Genomic DNA, 19,578 nt, shown 5'->3' with positions numbered 1-19,578 from the left:
TGTTGACAAGCGCAAAGACCCTGGGAATTATACTAAGGGGTAAATGGAGGAGAGGTGCCAGAGTTAAGGAGGCAGATGCATGGAGTTAGGTCCCAGGAAGGGCCTGGCTAGAAAGGAAGTTTCTCTTGCTCACCACTTAAGGTCACACATTCCTTCACTGAAGGGAGCCTTTTCTCAAATGTTGGCATGGGATCCACATAGGTAAAGACAGACCAGAAGTTACTTGAAAGAAGCATTAAGCTTCTTTCTCTCTCTGGAGACAGCCCAGTTAAACCTCACCTCCAGCCCCTCAACTGGCATCCCCATGCGTGTACGAATTATTTATTAGTTTAGTTTAGTTTAGTTTTTTAGAGACAGGGTTTCACTCTGTCACCCAGGCTAGAGTGCAGTGGTACAATCATAGCTCACTGCAGCCTTGAACTCTTGGGCTCAAACCTAGGCTCAAAGGATCCTCTCACCACAGCTTCTCAAGTACCTGGGAATATGAGTGCACACCATGCCCGGCTTACATTTATTTGTTTACAAGACAAGAAAGAGACCAGGCACAGTGGCTCACACCCGTAATCCCAGCATCTTGGGAGAGAGGCTGAGGCAGGAGGATCACTTAAGCCCAGAAGTCAGAGACCAGCCTGGGAGACATAGCAAGGCCTCGTTTCTAATTAAAAAAAAAAAAAAAGCAAGAAAGATGATATGATACCAAATCAAATCATTTCCTTTACTAGGAAAGGGGTAAAAACAAGGCATGGTGTCAGTTAAGAATCCCTCTTTAGAGAAGTGTGAAAAGTCTGCCCCAAATCTGGTAAATCCAGGAACAACTGACTGTCAAGCTGATGGTGCATTCTAGGTTAGGATGATCTGGACCAGGTTGTACTTTGTTCTCAAAGAATTCAGGAAAAAGTTTGTTTGTTTAATCTGCTTATTGTAGTAAAATCTTTCTTTGCAATGTCATACAAAGTTGGCATTATGCATGCACTGTTGAAGAAAACATAGTTTATTTTTTTTAAAGAAAGTACTCCAAAACCATTTAATTAGTGAAAATGTTTAATAATGATTTGATTTTTTTCAAGCAGTAAGAGCTAACACTGCAGACACAAAAGACTGAATATGGTGTGATTCCTTTTATATGAAGGATTCAGAAGAGGCAAACCTTTAGGGGCAGAATGTAGATGAGTGGGCGCCTGAGGCTGAAAGTGAGGTCACAGAGTGACAGAAAATGGACACAGGGAAGCCTTCTGAGATGGTGGGAATGTCCCATGCTGGACTGTGGTCATGGTTGCACAACTCAGTAAATTCACTGAAAATCACTGGATTGTACACTTGAAAAATGTGAATTTTATGCTATGTAAATGATATCTCAGTAAAGATATCTTTAAATAATAATAGCTAACACAGCTGGGTGCGGTGGCTCACACCTGCAATCCCAGCACCTTGAGAGGCTGAGGTGGGCGGATCACCTGAGGTCAGGAGTTCGAGACCAGCCTGGCCAACATGGCAAAACCCCGTCTCTACTAAAACTACAAATATTAGCCAGGCATGGTGTTGGGTGCCTGTAATCCCAGCTACTCAGGAGGCTGAGGCAGAAGAATCACAATCCCAGGAGGGGAAGTTTGCAGTGAGCTGAGATTGTGCCACTGCACTGCAGCCTAAGCAACAGAGCAAGCCTTCGTCTCAAAAATAATAATAAATAATAATAATCATAATAGCTAATACTTGCTGAAGACTTCCTCCCAACTAGGCCCTGTTCTAACAGCTTTAAATGTATTAATAAATTGATATTCAAAGCAGTCCTTCTGTGAACAACCTCTTCAAATCCTTTGCATAGTGTATGATGGATTTTTAAAATTTGCAGGAGTGATTCATGTATTCCAGATGCTAACTTTTGTCTCTTAGGTGTTAGAAAATCTCTCCTAGATTGTCACTTATCTTAAACTTTGCAAAATCAAAGCAAAGCAAAATATAAAGGGGACCACGGTCATTTATTTGCATATGTGGTTCTTATCTTTGCCAACATTCTGTAAAGAAAATTCTTTAAAAAATGCTAGCTCTACTCTATCACCCTTGTTCTGGAGTTTTCTACTTTGAAATGGCAACCACACAGCAGACAGGTGCACTTTTTGGCCAAACAAGCATTGGCGTTAACTGCAAACAGGAGTTAAATGGCAAGAACTGCTAGGGCTGTAATGGGCTGGCCCGGAGTGGGCGGGAAGACTGTCCAGAGGGAACCTCTTCCACCCCAGCCTCTCACTCTTCTCACGTGCTCATGTTCTCCTTCCACTTTTCTTTCCTGGATTGGAAGTGCAGGCTGATTTCAGGTCCCACAGACACCTCAAGCCAAAGTTTTCCAAATTGTGATTTGAGGTTCATTCATGAGTCTTGAAATCATTAGTGAGTTGTAACCAGCAATTTTTTAAAATAAAGAATACAGTAGTTTAGAAAACAACAAAGGGCATCACATGAAGAAAGTATAAACACTGGTTTGTCATTTAAACATTTATTTTTCAGTGGTGTGTATGTGAGTATGTGTTCCACTGGGCCAAAATGTGAGAATCTTTTCCTACTATGGGCTGCAATCACAATTTGAAAACGCCCACCTTAATCCCTACAGAAAGGCATGAGCTGTACACATTAGGGCCACAGCAGCTGGCTGGATCTTCGTATCCTGGCATCAGTGATGCTAAGCTCCAAACTTAAAAAAGTGAAAGACAATAATTTTCAAATACAAATGCTACCTTCCTTCTCTCTCTCTCTCTTTCTCTCTTTCTCTCTTTCTTTCCTTCCTTCCTTCCTTCCTTCCTTCCTTCCTTCCTTCCTTCCTTCCTTCCTTCCTTCCTTCCTTCTCTCTCTCTCTTCTCTCTCTCTCTCTCTCTCCCCCCTCCCCCTCCCTCCCTCCTTCTTTCTTTTTCTGACAGGGTCTCACTCTGTCACCCAGGCTGGAGTACAGGGGACGCAATCTCAGCTCACCGCAACTTCCACCTCTCAGGTTCAAGCCATTCTCCTGCCTCAGCCTCCCGAGGAGCTGGGATTACAGGCATGTGCCACCAGGCCTGGCTAATTTTTGTATTTTTAGTAGAGACAGAGTTTCACCATGTTGGCTAGGCTGGTCTTGAACTCCTGACCTCAAATGATCCACCCACCTAGACCTCCCCAAATGCTGGGATTACAGGCGTGAGCCACTGTGCCTGGACTAAACAGCATCTTTCTGTACCTTGTAAATTTCCATGACTTTCTACCAAAAGCAGAGAAGCAACAGCGAGGCCAAATTTTGGACCACAGGAAGGAAAACTGCACACAATCTCAAGAGGACCACCAGCTCTGCTGCTGGCAAACTTCGCTGCTATCCTTTCATCCATGAGGATGCGAACATTCAAGATGAACGAAAGGCTCGGAGCAGAAGCCAGCCTACAGATGCTCACAGAATCCCCATCCTGCCCTGGTAGTTTAATAAGCAGGAAGAACCTCCACGAGGAAGAAAAATGAAAATGGTGACTAAGCAAATGTCTCGAAGGCCCTTTACCCACTCACTGGAATCTTAATTCAACAGCTTAAACTTAGAGCCAAGGCAAGTTTTGTTTTCATTCTCTAAAGAAAAGACTGCTAAGTCTGACCCCAACGTCAGAAGGTTTGATTCCTTTTGGTGAGTCATATCCGCACTGGCATTTATATGCAGTTTATGAGTAGATGCTAAATCCCACCAACAACAACATTTTGCCTGACTTCAAAGGCCCAGAGTGAACGATGGCCTTTGATGCAGAAAAGAGGGCTTGGACAGAAACACCAAAAGAGCCAAAGCCCCCTTCCAACCATAAGAACTCAGAAAAATGTTAAGAATGTTTTCCGGTGGCAGAGCTGGCACAGAAAGAGGATGGGAGAAGGCAGGACAAAACCAAGCCTTATCTCTGCAAATTGGAAACTTTTTAAAAGGAAATCTTTTCTTCTTCTTCTTCTTTTTTTTTAAATCAAAATTTTTAAAAGTTAGAAGAGGTTTTTTTGTTTTGTTTTGTTTTGTTTAAAGCATGTCATGAAATGCATTTATTAGCCACATCTCTTTGATTTATTAAAGCCCATTCAGTAAAGGTAGCCTCGATGCCAACAAAACCCTCCCAGAGTAACGCAACACCCACATGCCAGGCCTCCAGCGATTTCGTCCCCAGATTATGGGCAAATCATCTCCTGGAACGGAGGGGCCTGTGCGTGTCATATTACATCCTTGGGGTGACTGCTGTGTTACTTGGTTCCTTGGGAATGTGCTAATTCACTGTCACATAAGAGTGACATTTCTGGATTATAAAAAATTAAGAAACTACTAATATCATTGCTACTTTTCGTAGAAGACTAGAACTTGTTTTAGAGCTGCGTTAGAGTTCTCAGTTGGTCTCAGATTAGAGAAGGTGTGGGCAGCCTTCCAGAAGTGGGTTGCCAACTCTCCTGGGAGTTTAGATGGGGAGGATGGCAGGGGCCTGGGAAGTTAGAACCATGACTCTGCTTAAATGACAAGAGCGATGAAATTCCCCTTCCTCATTTTATTAAATTGGTGCAAAAGTAACTGTGATTTTTGCCCTTAAAAGCAATAGGCAAAAACCACGATTATTTTTGCACCAACCTACTAATGAGCGGGCTATGTGGGTCATTCTGCTTCTCTTCGATACAACAGTCACAAAAGCACATCACTGCCGAGACCAGCTTGGTTGGGAAGACCCTAACCCAGTGGTGCTGGAGGAATTAAAGACACACACACAGAAATATAGAGATGTGGAGTGGGAAATCAGGGGTCTCACAGCCTCCAGAGCTGAAAGCCTGGAACAGAGATTTACCCACATATTTATTGACAGCAAGCCAGTGACAAGCAGTGTTTCTATAGATTATAGATTAACTAAAAGTGTTCCTTATGAGAAATAAAGGGATGGGCCGAAATAGAGGGATGGGCTCTGGCTAGTTATCTGCAGCAGGAGCACGTCCTTAAGGCACAGATCGCTCATGCTATTGTTTGTGGTTTAAGAACTCCTTTAAGCGGTTTTCCGCCCTGGGTGGGCCAGGCGTTCCTTACCCTCATTCTGGTAAACCCACAACCTTCCATCATGGGTGTCATGGCCATCACGAACATGTCACAGTGCTGCAGAGATTTTGTTTATGGCCTGTTTGGGGGCCAGTTCATGGCCAGATTTTGGGGGACCTGTTCCCAACACATCACCAGCCACCTTTCAAAGGTGGGCAGAGGAAGGATCTGCCGTGGTGAGAGTATTTTATTACTGACATTGCATACAATTGCCAGTGCATAGTGATGTTGAAATGTAGACAGTCACTTTTATTTATTGTTATTCTTTCTTTCTTTCTTTCTTTAGTAAATAGATCTCACCCTGTCATCTAGATTGGAGTGCAGTGGTGAGATCATAGTTCATTGTAACCTCAGATTCCTGGGCTCAAGCAAACCTTCCACTGCAGCCTCCCAAATAGCTAGGACTGCAGGTGCCTGCCACTGTGCTCTGCTAATTTTTTTTTTCTTTTTTTCTTTTTTTCTTTCTTTTTTTTTTTTTTTTTTAAAGAGAGATAGGGGTCTCACTATGTTACCCAGGCTAGTCTCTGATTACTGGCCTCAAACAATTCTCCTGCCTTGGCTTCCCAATATGCCGGGATGACAGGCATGCCTGTATCATTTAGTCATTTATATCTTTAGCAGAGAGACTTGAATCAGCTTATTGAAATAATAGCTACCAACTGCTGAGCTCAACTCCATGGTCCTGTGCTAAGCGTGTTACATACAACACTGTGTTTTCACAGTCTTATAACAGCCCTGTGCAGAAGAGACAAAATCCCATGTTACAACCGAGTCCTAGAAAGTGTCCCTACACTGCCCAACACACAGCAGATACACAGCAGAAAGGAATATGAACCCAGAACTACCTAAATCCAAGCCTCACTGAAACCTACGTTTCCTGAAAGGATGCAATTTGGGAGGCGAGGTTTTGAGGAAGGAAGCATAATGCACATTAAGGAAAAGAAGTTTCCAGTGAGGCTTGCTGGTAAAATAGCTTTCCGTAAAGACAAGCAAATAAACCCGATCAGTGGCATTTGCCAATTTCCCTGGTGTAAATATTCCCACCGTGGCAGATTCCACAGAACACAGGCAGAGCTGGTAACACATGCGTAACTGGCTCGCATGATAAGCACTGGCTCCACACACCACAGGGTACAGCAGTGCAGCCTTTGGACATTCACAGTGTCCTGTCCAGATTAGAACTGGGAAGTGAGGAGAAGAGCCTCAGGAGGTGTGAGAGATGCAGGAAAAGAGGCAGGAAGGTGTGCAGACAATCTCACTTCCGCCTCCTAAACGGCAGTGCTCAGGTTGCCGGCGTCCAGGTTACACAGGGACTCTGCCTCTCATCTGCTCTCTATGGGGCAGCCAGTGGGGCCTTATGACTTCATCTTAGCACCCTCCCTGCTTAAATGCTGCCCTACAGATAGAGCCCCAACTCCTTCCTTGGCTCCGAGGGCTCGGGATCCCTACTCCGGCTCCCCAGCTGGTGCTCTCTCCTGCTGTCTTGCTTCTGTGCTCCTACCCCGTGACTGGCTGCGCCAATGCACCTGCAACCCCCAGCCACAGGCTTCTGTATGGAGCACTCTTTCTGTGCCCTGCATCCCTGCAGTTCTCAGCTCCATTACCACTTGCTCCAAAAAGACTCCACTGAACCCCTAGTCGAGGTCAATTCCTCCTATGAGGCTGGGCACAGTGGTTCATGCCTGTGATCCTGGCACTTTGGGAGGCCAAGGGGGACAGATCACTTGAGGTCAGGAGTTCAAGACCAGCCTGGCCAACATGGAGAAACCAGGTCTCTACTAAAAATACAAAAATTATCCAGGTGTGGTGGTGCATGCCTGTAATCCCAGTTACTCAGGAGGCTGAGGCGGGAGAATTGCTTGAACCCATGAGGCAGAGGTTGCAGTGAGGCAAGATCAAGCCACTATACTCCAGCCTGGGTGATGGAGTGAGACCCTATCTCAAGAAAAAAAAAAAAATTCTTCTGCGAGCTGCTTGCATAGTACCAAGTGCCTCTCCATGAAGCCCTGACCCTACCTGGAATCTTGCACATATTTGTGTGAAACTCACATTGAATATCAGGCCCCACGGGACTGGACAATCTGGTTACCAAGGATGTGCTCACCTGTGTCTCCCCAGAGCTGAGCACAGGACCTGGCCCCTGCTGGGTTAACATTTGCTCCGTGAATACACATTAAGCACCTACTGCTCTGGGGTGACAATGCTGAACCACACAGAGTTCCTGCTTTCATGATGCTCACAATCTGATGCAGTGTGTGTGCAAATAATACACAGGCCACAAATAAGGTAAATCCAAATGATGATGCTGCTATGAAGAAAATAACATAGGATGCTGTGATAGTAGGGTTTTTTTTTTTTTTTTTTTTTTTTTTGGTTGTTGTTGCTGTTTTTTGGACAGAGAAGGTCTCTCTTGAAAGGTGCTGTTTGGGGTGGAGATTACACAAGAAAAAGGAACCAGCTGTGTGAAGATCTTAGGAATGGTTGCTGGGTGAAGGAAGGTTGAGAAATACCCTGGAGGGGGTGTGGACACCACCCACGATAGAACCACCATTCAGGGAATGTCTGCGGGATGTGAGTTCTCTTCATCCTCCACTCCTGTGCACAGCGGGGGTTTCATAAGTGTTTGCTGAAATGATATGAATAAACCAGAGGAAGCCTCATACCACAGTTGTGGGGCTGGGGCTCTGCACTGACTTATCTGAGGATCTGAGGCTCGGGCAATTTTACAAAGGTCATTTGACTTCTCTTAGAGACTGGCTTTTCTCAACTTATGAAACATTTCAAACATATAGAAAATGTGAAAGAATATCACAATCAACAGCCACATTCCCACCACCTCAGTTTTCCAACTGTTAACATCCTGAACAAGGGCTTTTTTTTTTTCCGAGACAGAGTCTCGCTCTGTCACCCAGGCAGGAGTGCAATGGCGTGATCTCGGCTCACTGCAACCTCTGCCTCCCGGGTTCAAGCGATTCTCCCGCCTCAGCCTCCCTAGTAGCTGGGATTACAGGCGTCCGCCACGATGCCCAGCTAATTATGTATTTTTAGTAGAGACGGGGTTTCTCCATGTTGGTCAGGCTGGTCTCAAGCACCCGACCTCAGGTGATCTGCCTGCCTCGGCCTCCCAAAGTGCTGGGATTACAGGCATGAGCCACCGCCCCCAGGCAAGAGCCACTTTTTAAAGGGCAATCTTTTACACCAGGGAAGGAGGGAAGTGGAGAACAGAAAAAAAAAAGAAGGCGAAGCTAATGGCAGTCAAGGGTGTCTTTAAGGCCATGACACAGTCATCTGTGAGGTTCAGCGGTGGGAGGGAAGTGAGGAAGAATATTGAGATCTTGGTGTGATTTCCTGAGTCTGTTGACTGAGGCAGGAGGTGATCCCAATGTCTGGTGCTGGAGGGAGGGTAGAGAGGGGTCACAAAGGGAGTTCAGGCGGTTCTGAATGGCTGGGCCTGCTTGTAGGTATTTGCGATTGTCTGTACATGTGAGCGTGTGTGAGCATGTATGATAGTGTGAGTGAGTGTGACAGCTTGTATGCATTGAGTGTGTCTAATGGGGTATAAGGTTGTGCTAGTGTGTGCCTGTGTGTGATGATGTCTATTATGTGTGATGAGTATCTATTATATGCTGTGAGAGCATGAGTGCCTTTGCATGTGCTGTGTTTGAAAAGCACAGGGCAGTTTCGACGTATGTGGGCCCTGGCGGGGAAGGGGTTTGACAGAAGCCTGCATATCTGCTGAAGGGTTTGGGGGGTTTCTCCCCAGATGTGTACCTGAGACTACAGTACGAGTGTGGCCTGACCTCTCCCCACATAAGTCTGGAACCTAGGCCACCAGGATATCAAGGAACTCTGGGCTCCAGGATGGGAGCTAACAGACAACAAAATGCAAAAAGTGAAAACAGTTGTGTTGGGTGGCAGGGAGGAGGCTTAAAAATGCTTAACTTGACCAGGCGCAGTGGCTCATGCCTGTAATCCCAGCACTTTGGGAGGCCAAGACGGGTGGATCACCTGAGGTCAGGAGTTCAAGACCAGCCTGACCAACATGGCGAAACCCTCTCTCTATTAAAAATACAAAATTAGCCAGGCATGGTGGCACATGCCTGTAGTCCGGCTACTCAGGAAGCTGAGGCAGGAGAATTGCTTGAACCCGGGAGGCAAAGGTTGTGGTGAGCAGAGATTGCCCATTGCACTCCAGCCTGGGCAACAAGAGTGAAACTCTGTCTCAAAAAAAAAATGCTTAACTTCTCATTTTTTGGTTAAATACACTGCTATCGTTTCTTTGCAACAAGGTGTGCAGGAACCTCTAATGCCACAGTGACCTATGATTTATCTCAGGCAGGCTCTTGGCGCCTGGAAGTGTGACCTACCCACGGAAGATGGATTATTTTTGGCCATCACAAAGCTGATGGATGTTAGAAACGGCAAAAGTCAATGGAGAAAAGAACAAGAACCAGATAAAAGAGATTGCTCCAGCCATGCCCCTTCTCATTCTCCTGGGGAACAAGGAGCCCCTGCCGTGGGTGAGGGCGGGAGGAGCTGGATCAAAGCTCTGAAGCAGTGGGTGCAGGTGGCAAGTGGGCCACTGAGCCTCAAGGAAAAACAGGGAGCCCCTCAATCTCAGCACAAGGCACCTCTGAAAAGCAGGACCAGCTCCTCACTTTGAGGAACAGCAATAGCAGTCTCTCACCACCCCTGGGAGTTGTAGCATCAGTACAACTGAGTTTTACAGATTGGATTTTTAAAATTCAGGCATTTGTAAGAAAATGAAGGCATGTGCAGACTCACGCACACAAAATCCCTCTCTTTCTCTCTCTCTGTCTTTCTCTCTCTCTAAATAACTGGGTAGGATGGAGCCCAATGTTTCTATTAATGAGTTTCAAAGTTGGACAAATGCCAACAGGAAGAGAATTTTGACCAGGAGTGTGAAAGAAGCAAGAACCACACCCCAAACACACTGTCCCCCTCCGAAGTTACTTACTAGGTTGGCATTTAAAGGAGACCAGGAGGTATTTACTGCTTCCTGGACAAAGGTCAGGTCCAAAAACACGGCTATTGACCAGGAGGTGGCAGGCCCGCTGGTTCTGGCATTCGTCCAGCACCTTCTAGAAGGAGAGGGTAGAAAAGGGACAGGCTTGAAAACTGCTCACAGGGACTGCCAGACCCGAACCTGGGCTGCTCTGGGCTCTGCAAAGGGAAGGACGCCTCCCCACCTGGCCAAGCTGTGTCTAAGGCCAAAGAGCATACATGTGGGTGAGTGGATTGGCTCCTGTCTCCCTGCTCTTTCTTCTGAAAAGAAGCCTGATCCAATAGTGCCAGGTTCCTGGGACAACTAACCTCTGATCCACCACCACTGGTGCGGCTGCTGATACTTTCAGCAAAGGCACTGACTACCGAGGCTCCAGGAAGTGTAAGCGAGGTCAGAGTACTTTCCGGTATTGGGGTGCAGGGGACTTCAAGGTCCCCTTCGAGCGGGGTCCCCTAGCTTTAAGCTGAAAGAGCTGTGACCATCAGCAATCACAGTCCTGGCCCTTCATCCTTAAACAGCCCTACACAGGCCACAGGAGAGCTGTGCATTGGGGAGCCCTTGACCCAAACCCTTTCCAGCTTACGAACTGTCCCCAGGTCAAAAAATAAAAATTACAAAGCTGATTCCCACCCTCATCAAACTCAAGAGAATGGGACCCACTTCTCCCTCGGGGAGCAGTTTTCTTAGTGGAATACTCAGACTTTCTGTTGAGCATTGGGAGTAAAGGCTTTCCTTCAAATCTCAATCTCTGTCTCTCTCCTGATTTTTTCCAGGCAGCTCCTTCGTTTTTAAGACATCTGCTCTGTGGAAGCTCACAGAACGCCCTCCTCCAGGTCCTGATAAGGCTCAGCATTTTGCTGCTGTTCTCTAGGTCCTCATTCCCAAATGGAACAAGTCCTGCCTGTGATAAACACAGAGGTCCTGAACTTGGGTCTGGTTAAAACAGAAACAAAAAGGACACAAAGTACAGTTAAAAAAAAAAAAAAAAAAAAAAAAAACAACCAAGAATCTGGTTATTACTTTAGGTCTGAATTTAGTGCAAACACATGAGCCTCTCTGAGTCACCATGTTCTCATAGTAGCTCATGGAGTATCTCGGCGAAGAATGCTGGCCCTGCCAGCTATACCCCGTTCTCTCAGGGGCCCAGCAGATGTGTCTCAATCAGAAAAAAACACCCGAGAAACCCCTCAGACCCCAGAGGGTGCAGCTTTCAGATGACTGCATGTGGCATGGCCAAACGTCATGGTGAAACGACTCAGCCCACAGACGTCACTGGAGGGCTCCGCGGTTACAACCGCAGAGCAGACCCCAGGGCAGGGCTGTTTCCAAACTATGTCATGAGCTGGAAAATGCAGAAAGGGGGACTTCCTGTTGACAGTCAAGGGATGGATCAGTTGTGGTCTCCCGTGTGGACATCTCCCCACGTTAAGCAACCTCCCTCTGAGGAAGCACCTTGCCTGGGCTCTGAGTGCAGCTTAAAAGATACAAAAGGCTGGGCGCAGTGGCTCATGCCTGTAATCCCAGCATTTTGGGAGGCTGAGGCGGGCAGATCACCTGAGGTCAGGAGTTCAAGACCAACCTGACTAACTTAGTGAAACCCTGTCTCTACAAAAAAATACAAAAATTAGCCGGGCGTGGTGGTAGGCGCCTGTGATCCTAGCTACTCAGGAGGCTGAGGCAGGAGAATTGCTTGAACCTGGGAGGTGGAGGTTGCGGTGAGCCAAGATTGTCCCATTGCACTCCAGCCTGGGCAATAAGAGTGAAACTCTGTCTCAAACAAAAAAGACACAAAAGTAAAGGACTTCTTGACCTCTGGTTGAAAGAGTAGTGCATGGGGATGTTTCTGGCAAACAAACCCTCCCAACAACATCAGAACTGTGTTCACAGATGCTAACCTGTTGGCCTGGTTATAGAACATCCTCTTACCTCAGGGGTATCTGGCAGAGGCAGATACCCGTGGAATGGTGGGGGTGGTGCCCATGCTCTAGTGTGTGCCAGGAGTTCATATTTTTACAAAGTAGCCACTTTAGAAAAAATGTTGGTACTGGCCAATTTCATGCACCCAGGAGGGCAGCAGGTAGCCTGGGATCCAAAGATGGATGGCCAGGGTAGGTGACTGAGAAATGGGGGTGGGTCAAGAGGGGTGTAGCTCCTGGGGTGGTGCCCAACGGAGAGAATTAGGGGTAGGGTGGGTGCTATGGCTGGAATGTTTATCCCCCCCAAAACTCACATCGAAATGTAATTGCCATTGTAACAGTATTAACAGGTGGAGTCTTTAAGGGGTGATTAGACAATCAGGCCTCCATTCTCATGAATGGATTAATACTGGGTTTTTTTGTTTTGTTTTGTTTTGTTCTCAGGAGTAGGTTGTTAGAGTGGCACTAGGCACTAGGCTTGTTATAAAAGGCAAGTTTGGCCCCCTCTCCTCTTGCCCCTTCCGTTCTTCTGCCACGTTGAGTACCAGCGTTCCCCAACTCCCTAGAGGATGTAGTGTTCAAGGAGCCATCCTGGAAGTAGAGACACCAAACCTGTGGCGCCTTGCTCTTGGACTTCCTGACCGTCAGAACAGTGAGAAATCAATGTCAGTTCCTTACGAATTACCCAGGCTCAGGTACGCTGTTATAGCAGCACAAAAAGGACTAAGAGAGTGGAGCACACAGGGAAAGCAACTTCTTGTCTCCTGAAGAAACATTGTTTCTCCTCAAGGTATAGAAACCATGTCACGGGCAGTCATTCAAACACATTCATTTTGGCTACTCAACTGGTGTGCTTCACCAATCACCTGAATACCCAGATACTACTATGCTTGGAGTGGAAGCAAGGGATGGTGTGAGAAACAGAAAACTTCTTACATCATCACATTAGTTTTGTGTCTCCTATTTGGGCCTTAGGGAGAACTACACAGCATTAAAGCTACCCCTATTTCTCCTTGGTTCTCCTAGCAAATTTATCTTTATCCATATTTCCTACGGTCAACAAAATCAAACAGACTTCCAACTTGCCAGCTGCTTTAAACCCCCTGCTTTAAATGTATTCATATGGAACTTGGGAGGCATTAAAAAAAAATCCAAGGCCGAGTGACTCAGTAATCCTGGTCAACTAGTTGTATATGTTAGGGGCCAGGGATGGTGAAGTAGAAGCTGCTCAGAGGATTGAAAGCCATGCACAGTCTAAAACCATCACTGAAATATTAGTTTGACCTTCTCCTATACCAAATATTTCCCTAAATATGCCAACCACAAAAAGAATGACTTAAGCCACACCTCTCCCAATTCCTGGTACTATCTGGTAGAAGGAAGGAGTCAGTAAAGGCTGCCTAAAATAGCTCCAAGCAAGAATGACATGATTATCTACAACTGGAGAAGCAAACCATTAAAAAGCACAAGGCGGTTACCGACATTTCCTTCATTGAGTACATTTTCTTTTTTCTTTTATTTATTTATTTTTTTGAGATGGAGTCTCACTCTATTGCCCAGGCTAGAGTGCAGTGGCATGATCTCAGCTCACTGCAACCTCCGCCTCCTGGGTTCAAGCAATTCTTCTGCCTCAGCCTCCCAAGTAGCTAGGACTACAGGTGCGTGCCATCATGCTTGGCTAATTTTTGTATTATTAGTAGAGATGGGGTTTTGCCATATTGGCCAGGCTGGTCTTGAACTCCTGGTGATCCGCCCACCTCGCCTCCCGAAGTGCTGGGATTACAGGCATGAGCCACCGCGCCCGGCCCTGTGAGTACATTTTCTAAGAAGTTGGTCATGACTTCAGATGTCTGCCTCAAAGAGATACTTGTGGTGTCCATTAAAGAACCCACCTTCCCTTTCTACAGGAGTATTTATGGGAGATGTAGGCCTGGAGGTTGGAATCCATCCTGGTTGTACTTTGCTATACTGAAGTAAGGAGTAAACCTACAAATAAATTCATATTGAAGTGCACAAAGGGGGATCTCCAATAGGTAGGAATTCTATTTAGTTTTGTTGGGTAACAAATCCTTTGAGAAGCAAATAATGGCTCACCTACAAAACTGGTGATCTGTATAAATTGGGATTTTTCATGGATCAGTTGTGCTTGGATTGAACTATATAATCACAAATATATTTACACCCAGAGAGAGAGAGAAAGAGCGTGTGTTGAAACTGTATCATCTTAACATGTCTACAAAAGGCAATACCTGGAAGGTGGTGGGTGCCATACAGGTTAAGCTGTCTTCCCTCTGGGAGGCGGGCTTCTGGGAACTACACATTTGGTAATCTTGCCCATAAAATGCCGATTGGACACTTATCGTAGAATGCCGAGGGCACTGTAGATTCAAATAGTCCCCATCACAGGCATAGGTGGTGTGGTTTTGCAGGAGTTTGGTTAGGTAACCTGGAAAATATTCAGTCGGGTTACAAGAGGCCCAGGAACCCACCACTCCTCCATGGGTTTGGGGACAGGAGGAGTTTGGTTCCCCTGGGGAAGGGCTGTTCAGTCAACAACATGTGGGGTGGCACCTCCCTAGCAGCTCTGGTGCAAAAGTCACCAAACCAGGCCCAGAGGTGGGGCGCAGGAGCAAATGTCAGCTTTCACATTGATACAGAAGCGGGGCAGGGGAGTGCTGGGTAGAGAAGGATGGGGTCCCTGGTGAGGGCTCCACCCTTGGGTTTGTGCCCATGGACCTTAGTGAGAACAGGCACTCCTGTTTCCATGTCCAAATGTTGCATTTTCCAAGACTACTCTGGCCTGCCATGACCCCCATCCTGTGCCCATAAAAAACCCAAGACCCTAGTGGGCACAGACACAAGTGGCTGGACGTCAAGAGGAGCAGAAGAGCACACCGACAGATACCAGCAGATGCCGGCAGGCTTTTGACAGCGGGGCAACATGGAATTCAGTCGGGGCAGTCGGAGGAGAGTCTAGCTGCTGGGCGGCCCAACTCTAGGCGAAGACCACCTTCCCACTCCATCCCCCTTCTGGCTCCCCATCCATCTGAGAGCCACCTCCTCCACTCAATAAAACCTTGCATTCATTCTCTAAGTCCACGTGCGATCTGATTTTTTGAGTACACTAGGGCAAGAACCCGGGATACAGAAAGCCCTCTGTCTTTGTAATAAGGCAGAGGGTCTAATTGAGCTGATTAACACAAGCTGCCTGCAGATGGCAAACCTGAAGGAGACCGCTGTAACACATGCCCACTGGGTCTTCGGGAGCTGTAAACACTCAATGCTACATGCTGCTGTGGGGTCAGAGCCCAGGAACGCTCCCCACTACCTGGCCGTCTGCATGCTCCGTCTAGGGGTTTGAGCAGCAGGGTACTGAAGAAGCAAGCCATGTCCCTGTCACATGCCCTGGGTCAGAAACCTTGGTCTGGGATGGCCCACTGAATGGTTTGGAGGGCTCTTTCCCCTTCAGGAAGCACTAAAGTATTGACCAGGAGCCAAAGAGTCCTGAAGCACCTTTATAAACCAGGAAAAAAATCGGGGTGAGTGTCCCCTGGACGTGTGGACGCCTGTCCTGAGGAAGGCTTTCATTTGCTTGTCTCCCACTAGTGAGGCCATGCCTTACTGGGATGAGAGGATGCAGTTTCATTTCAAGAAATCACTCTTAGCTCTGTCTTGGTGCTGGAGAGGAATGATAGGCAGGGTGCCCTGTGCAGAGAAGGGGGCTGCTCCAAGGGTGTGGTGAGGGGAGGTGATGGTGGGGCTCTGCTGTGGGTTGAATAGTGTCCCCTCAAATTGACATTCATCAGGAACCTCAGAATGTGACATTTGAAAATACGGGGGTTGCAGATGTAATGAATTAAGTTGGCGATATACTGGAGTAAGGTGGGCCCTTAACACCATGACTGGTGTCCTTATAAGAAGAAAAGAAGAGACACAGAGGGAAGACAGCCACGTGCAGCTGGAATGATGCATCTGAAGCCAAGGAATGCCGAGTGCTGCCGGCCACCACCCAAAGCTGGAAAAGGCCAGGAAGGAGCTTTCCCTAGAACCTTCAAAGGCAGCACAGCCCTGCCAACACCTGGATTCAGACTCTGGCCTCCAGAACTGTGAGAAGACGAATTTCTGTTGTTTTCAGCCACCCAAGCTTAGGAAATGGGTTGCAGCAGACACTGGAAATAAGTCAGGCAGCCAGTCAGCCTCCTTGGAATTCCCGGGCAGCTTGCAGGAGCCACACTGGGCCCTGGGCTCTGAGAAGCTCTAAGGCCCAGCAGGCGCAGGGGCCTAAACTATTTCTCGGCAAGGAGGAAGGAAGGTTCATCCAGAATGTAGATCCCCTTCCTCCTTCTCACACCTCACGAGGTCACGGCGAGGCGGCTGGGAGGAGAGCCAGGGACTTTTCACTGAGGTGTGTGGGAGACAGCTTGGCAGCCCTTGGCCTCTGAAGGGAGGAGGTGGCGTGAAGGAGGGCAGCTTCGGAACTTCCCAATTCCTGCTCGATGACCTGTGTGTAAAGTATTCCTGTTTAGGTTTCAAAATCCTCTCAGAAACATAATTCTCGGAAAATCCAGGCGCCCAATCCAGCTCCCTGGGCTTCCCTGAAATCTGAAGTCAAAGGGGCTGAGCCAGCCTGCCCGGGGGTCCTCAGGCCCACCAGTCCAGAGTGCTCTCTAGAGGAAGGCTACAGACACTTTCTGGCACGCTCATCCAGACGTTAGCTGTCTTGCTGAAACTCCTTTTTTCACCCTTAAAAACCACTGGAAGAGTGGCCAAGAACCCAGCCATCCTGAGTAAGTTCACTAGAGAAGCAAAATCTAACATGAGTGGCAAAACGGACACTGGCACCAGGAGTGTGGGTCAGAGTCCTGCCCCTTGGAACCACATCATCACTTGCACAGTGTACCCCCAGGCACCAAGAGACCAGGCTGAGACCCCTCAGTGGCCCTGGGCCTCTGGTCAGTGTCTTCCTGCCTGGCACACAGGCAGGCCCTCATAAAACAATGAGTACTGAAAGTTCTAGCCTTCTTGGTGGGTTCTCAACACCCCGTCATGAGCCACACCCTGCCCCAGGGAACTCAGGGTCATCCTGATGCTACCCCTAGACCAGTGCCCCTTCTGAAGTGCCCCAGGCTGGCACCCCCATACTTAGATCTCTTCAGCCTCCTCATGAAAACCTTCTTGTCCACCACCCCAGCATTCCCTGGACTGTGCTAAATAAGCAGCTGACCACATGTCAAATCAATTTTCAGAGTGCGCCTTTGGTTTAATATTCACGGCTTATCCAAAAGACCGTGTCACTATAGCTAGATGAAAAAAAATGACAAGGCTCCGGAGAAGCAGAGCCACAAGATGGAAGATACCTGGGTCCCAGGTTCATGAAGAGAGGAGCTGCCTGCTCCACAGACTGTCACATGAGTGGGAATGAAACTTTTGCTGCGGTTAGACCATTACCTTTCTTCACTGTCACATCTTCTATCCCCGCTAAATAGAACTTGACCTCTGCCAGACCATTTACATCAAGACCTGTATGTGCAGTGTAGTGGCCTGAGCCTTCAATCCATGCCCCACCTATCCAACCAGCCTTATCATATTCTTATTCTGAGAGTGGTATTCTGGGGGCAGAAGCTCGGTGCATAGAACTGACTAATGCAAGATCCTTCAGGTGCTTTGCACTTTGAAGTCTATCAGTCCTAGCACAATCCAAGTACAAAGAAGACACTTCAGCAGTACAGCCTGCCCTACACTCAGTTCAATTCCTTCTTCAAAAACCTAGACCTGGCCAGGCGTGGTGGCTCACACCTGTAATCCCAACACTTTGGGAGGCCGAGGCAGGCAGATCACCTTAGGTCAGGAGCTTGAGACCAGCCCGGTCAACATGGTGAAATTCCGTCTCTACAAAAAAAGGCAAAAAATTAGCTGGGTGTGGTGGCACACCCCTGTAATCCCAGCTACTCTGGAGGCTGAGGTGGGGGAATTGATTGAACCCTGGAGGTGGAGGCTGCAGTGAGCTGAGATCATGCCACTGCACTCCAGCTGGGGAGACAGAGCAAAACCCCATCTCAAAATAAATAAATAAATAAATAAATAAATAAATAAATAAATACATACATACATACATACATACATAAATACATAAATAAATAAATAAAAATAAAAAAAGGAAACCTAGGCCCACATCCAGACAATGGAATGTTATTTAGCACTAAAATGAAATGAGCTATCAAACCACAAAAAGACATGGAGAAACCTTAAATGCATATTCCTAAGTGAAAGAAACCAATCCAAAAAGGCCGTGTACTGTATGATTCCAACTATATGACATTCTGGGAAAAGCAAAACTATGGAGACAGCGAAAATATCCATGGTTGCCAGAGGTCAGGAGAAAGGAGGAATGAATTGGTGGAACACAGAGGATTTTCAGGGCAGCGAAACTACTCTGTGCGATACTACCATGGTGGACCCATGTCATTGTCCGTAAGTCCAAACCCATGCAACGTACACCAAGAGTCAGCGCTAATGTAAACTATGGACTCTGGGTGATAGTGTGTGTCAGTGTAGGTTTATTGATTATGACAAATGTCCCACTCAGGTTTGATACTGCTAGTGGGGGAAGCTGTGCATGTGTGAGTGGTGAGGGGGAGTAGAGGTTGATGAAAACTCTGCACTTTCTGCTCCATTTTTTTTTCTTTTATTTTTTTTTCTGTCGTTGTTGTCTTGCTCTGTCACCCAAGCAATCCCAGCCTCCCAAAGTGCTGGGATTATAGGACGTGAGCCACTGCGCTCAGCCTCTGCTCCATTTTTCTATGAACCTAGAACTTCTCTAAAAAATTAAGTTTATTTAGGGCGGGGCACAGTGGCTCATGCCTGTAATCCCAGCACTTTGGGAGGCCCAGGCAGCGGATCACAAGGTCAGGAGATCGACACCATCCTGGCTAACACAGTGAAACCCTGTCTCTACTAAAAATAAAAAAAAAATTGGCCAGGCGTGGTGGTGGTTGGCGCCTGTAGTCCCAGCTACTCAGGAGGCTGAGGCAGGAGAATGGCGTGAACCTGGGAAGCGGAGCTTGCAGTGAGCTGAGATCGCGCCACTGCACTCCAGCCTGGGCAACAACAGCAAAACTCCGTCACAAAAAAAAGAAAAAAGAAAAAAGAAAAGTGAGTGGAAGTTAAGAAAGTCAAAGATGGCTCATGTGGTAGGCAGAATAACGGCCCCCAAAGATGTCCACAGGCCTTAATCCCCAGGGCCGGTGATTACGTTACCAGACATTCATGGTAAAAGGAACTTGGCAGATGTGATTAAGTTCAGGATTTTGAGTTGGGGAGATTATCCTGGATTATCTGGAAGGGGTTTATATAATCACAAGAGTTCTTAAAAGGAGGAAGGTAGCTGGGTGCAGTGGCTCACACCTGTAATCCCAGCACTTTGGGAGGCTGAGGTGGGTGGATCATCTGAGGTCAGGAGTTCGAGACCAGCCTGGCCAACATGGTGAAACCTCGTCTCTACTAAAAATATGAAAATTAGCTGGGTGTGGTGGTGCATGCCTGTGATCCCTCCCTACTTAGAAGGCTGAGGCAGGAGAATCTCT

The 19,578-nt window shown here is 47.3% G+C and overlaps 1 protein-coding gene and 1 pseudogene across 7 annotated transcripts in view; both read right to left on the bottom strand.

Moving 5' to 3' along the window:
• Positions 1 to 19,578, bottom strand: part of EVA1C (eva-1 homolog C) — a 105,193-nt gene that overhangs the window by 47,304 nt on the left and 38,311 nt on the right. For 5 of the 7 annotated variants that reach the window (XM_030915734.1, XM_010358815.2, XM_010358816.2 and 2 more), the window contains exons 2-3: positions 14,245 to 14,441; positions 10,032 to 10,155 (exon numbers count right to left, since the gene is read on the bottom strand). The exons of 1 other annotated variant lie outside the window; for it this stretch is intronic. In XM_030915734.1, coding sequence (XP_030771594.1) covers positions 10,032 to 10,155; positions 14,245 to 14,316 — 196 coding nt within the window. In that variant the 5' untranslated portion in view covers positions 14,317 to 14,441. The remainder of the gene's footprint in view (positions 1 to 10,031; positions 10,156 to 14,244; positions 14,442 to 19,578) is intronic. One more of the 7 variants, XM_030915733.1, reaches the window with a different exon arrangement.
• LOC104658737 lies at positions 11,505 to 11,997 on the bottom strand (annotated as a pseudogene).

The sequence above is a fragment of the Rhinopithecus roxellana genome, chromosome 13 (genome assembly GCF_007565055.1).
Source record: "Rhinopithecus roxellana isolate Shanxi Qingling chromosome 13, ASM756505v1, whole genome shotgun sequence".
NCBI classification, from domain to species: Eukaryota; Metazoa; Chordata; class Mammalia; order Primates; family Cercopithecidae; genus Rhinopithecus; species Rhinopithecus roxellana.
Note: the sequence above shows the minus strand (reverse complement) of the source record. Positions and strands in the feature narration are given on the sequence as shown.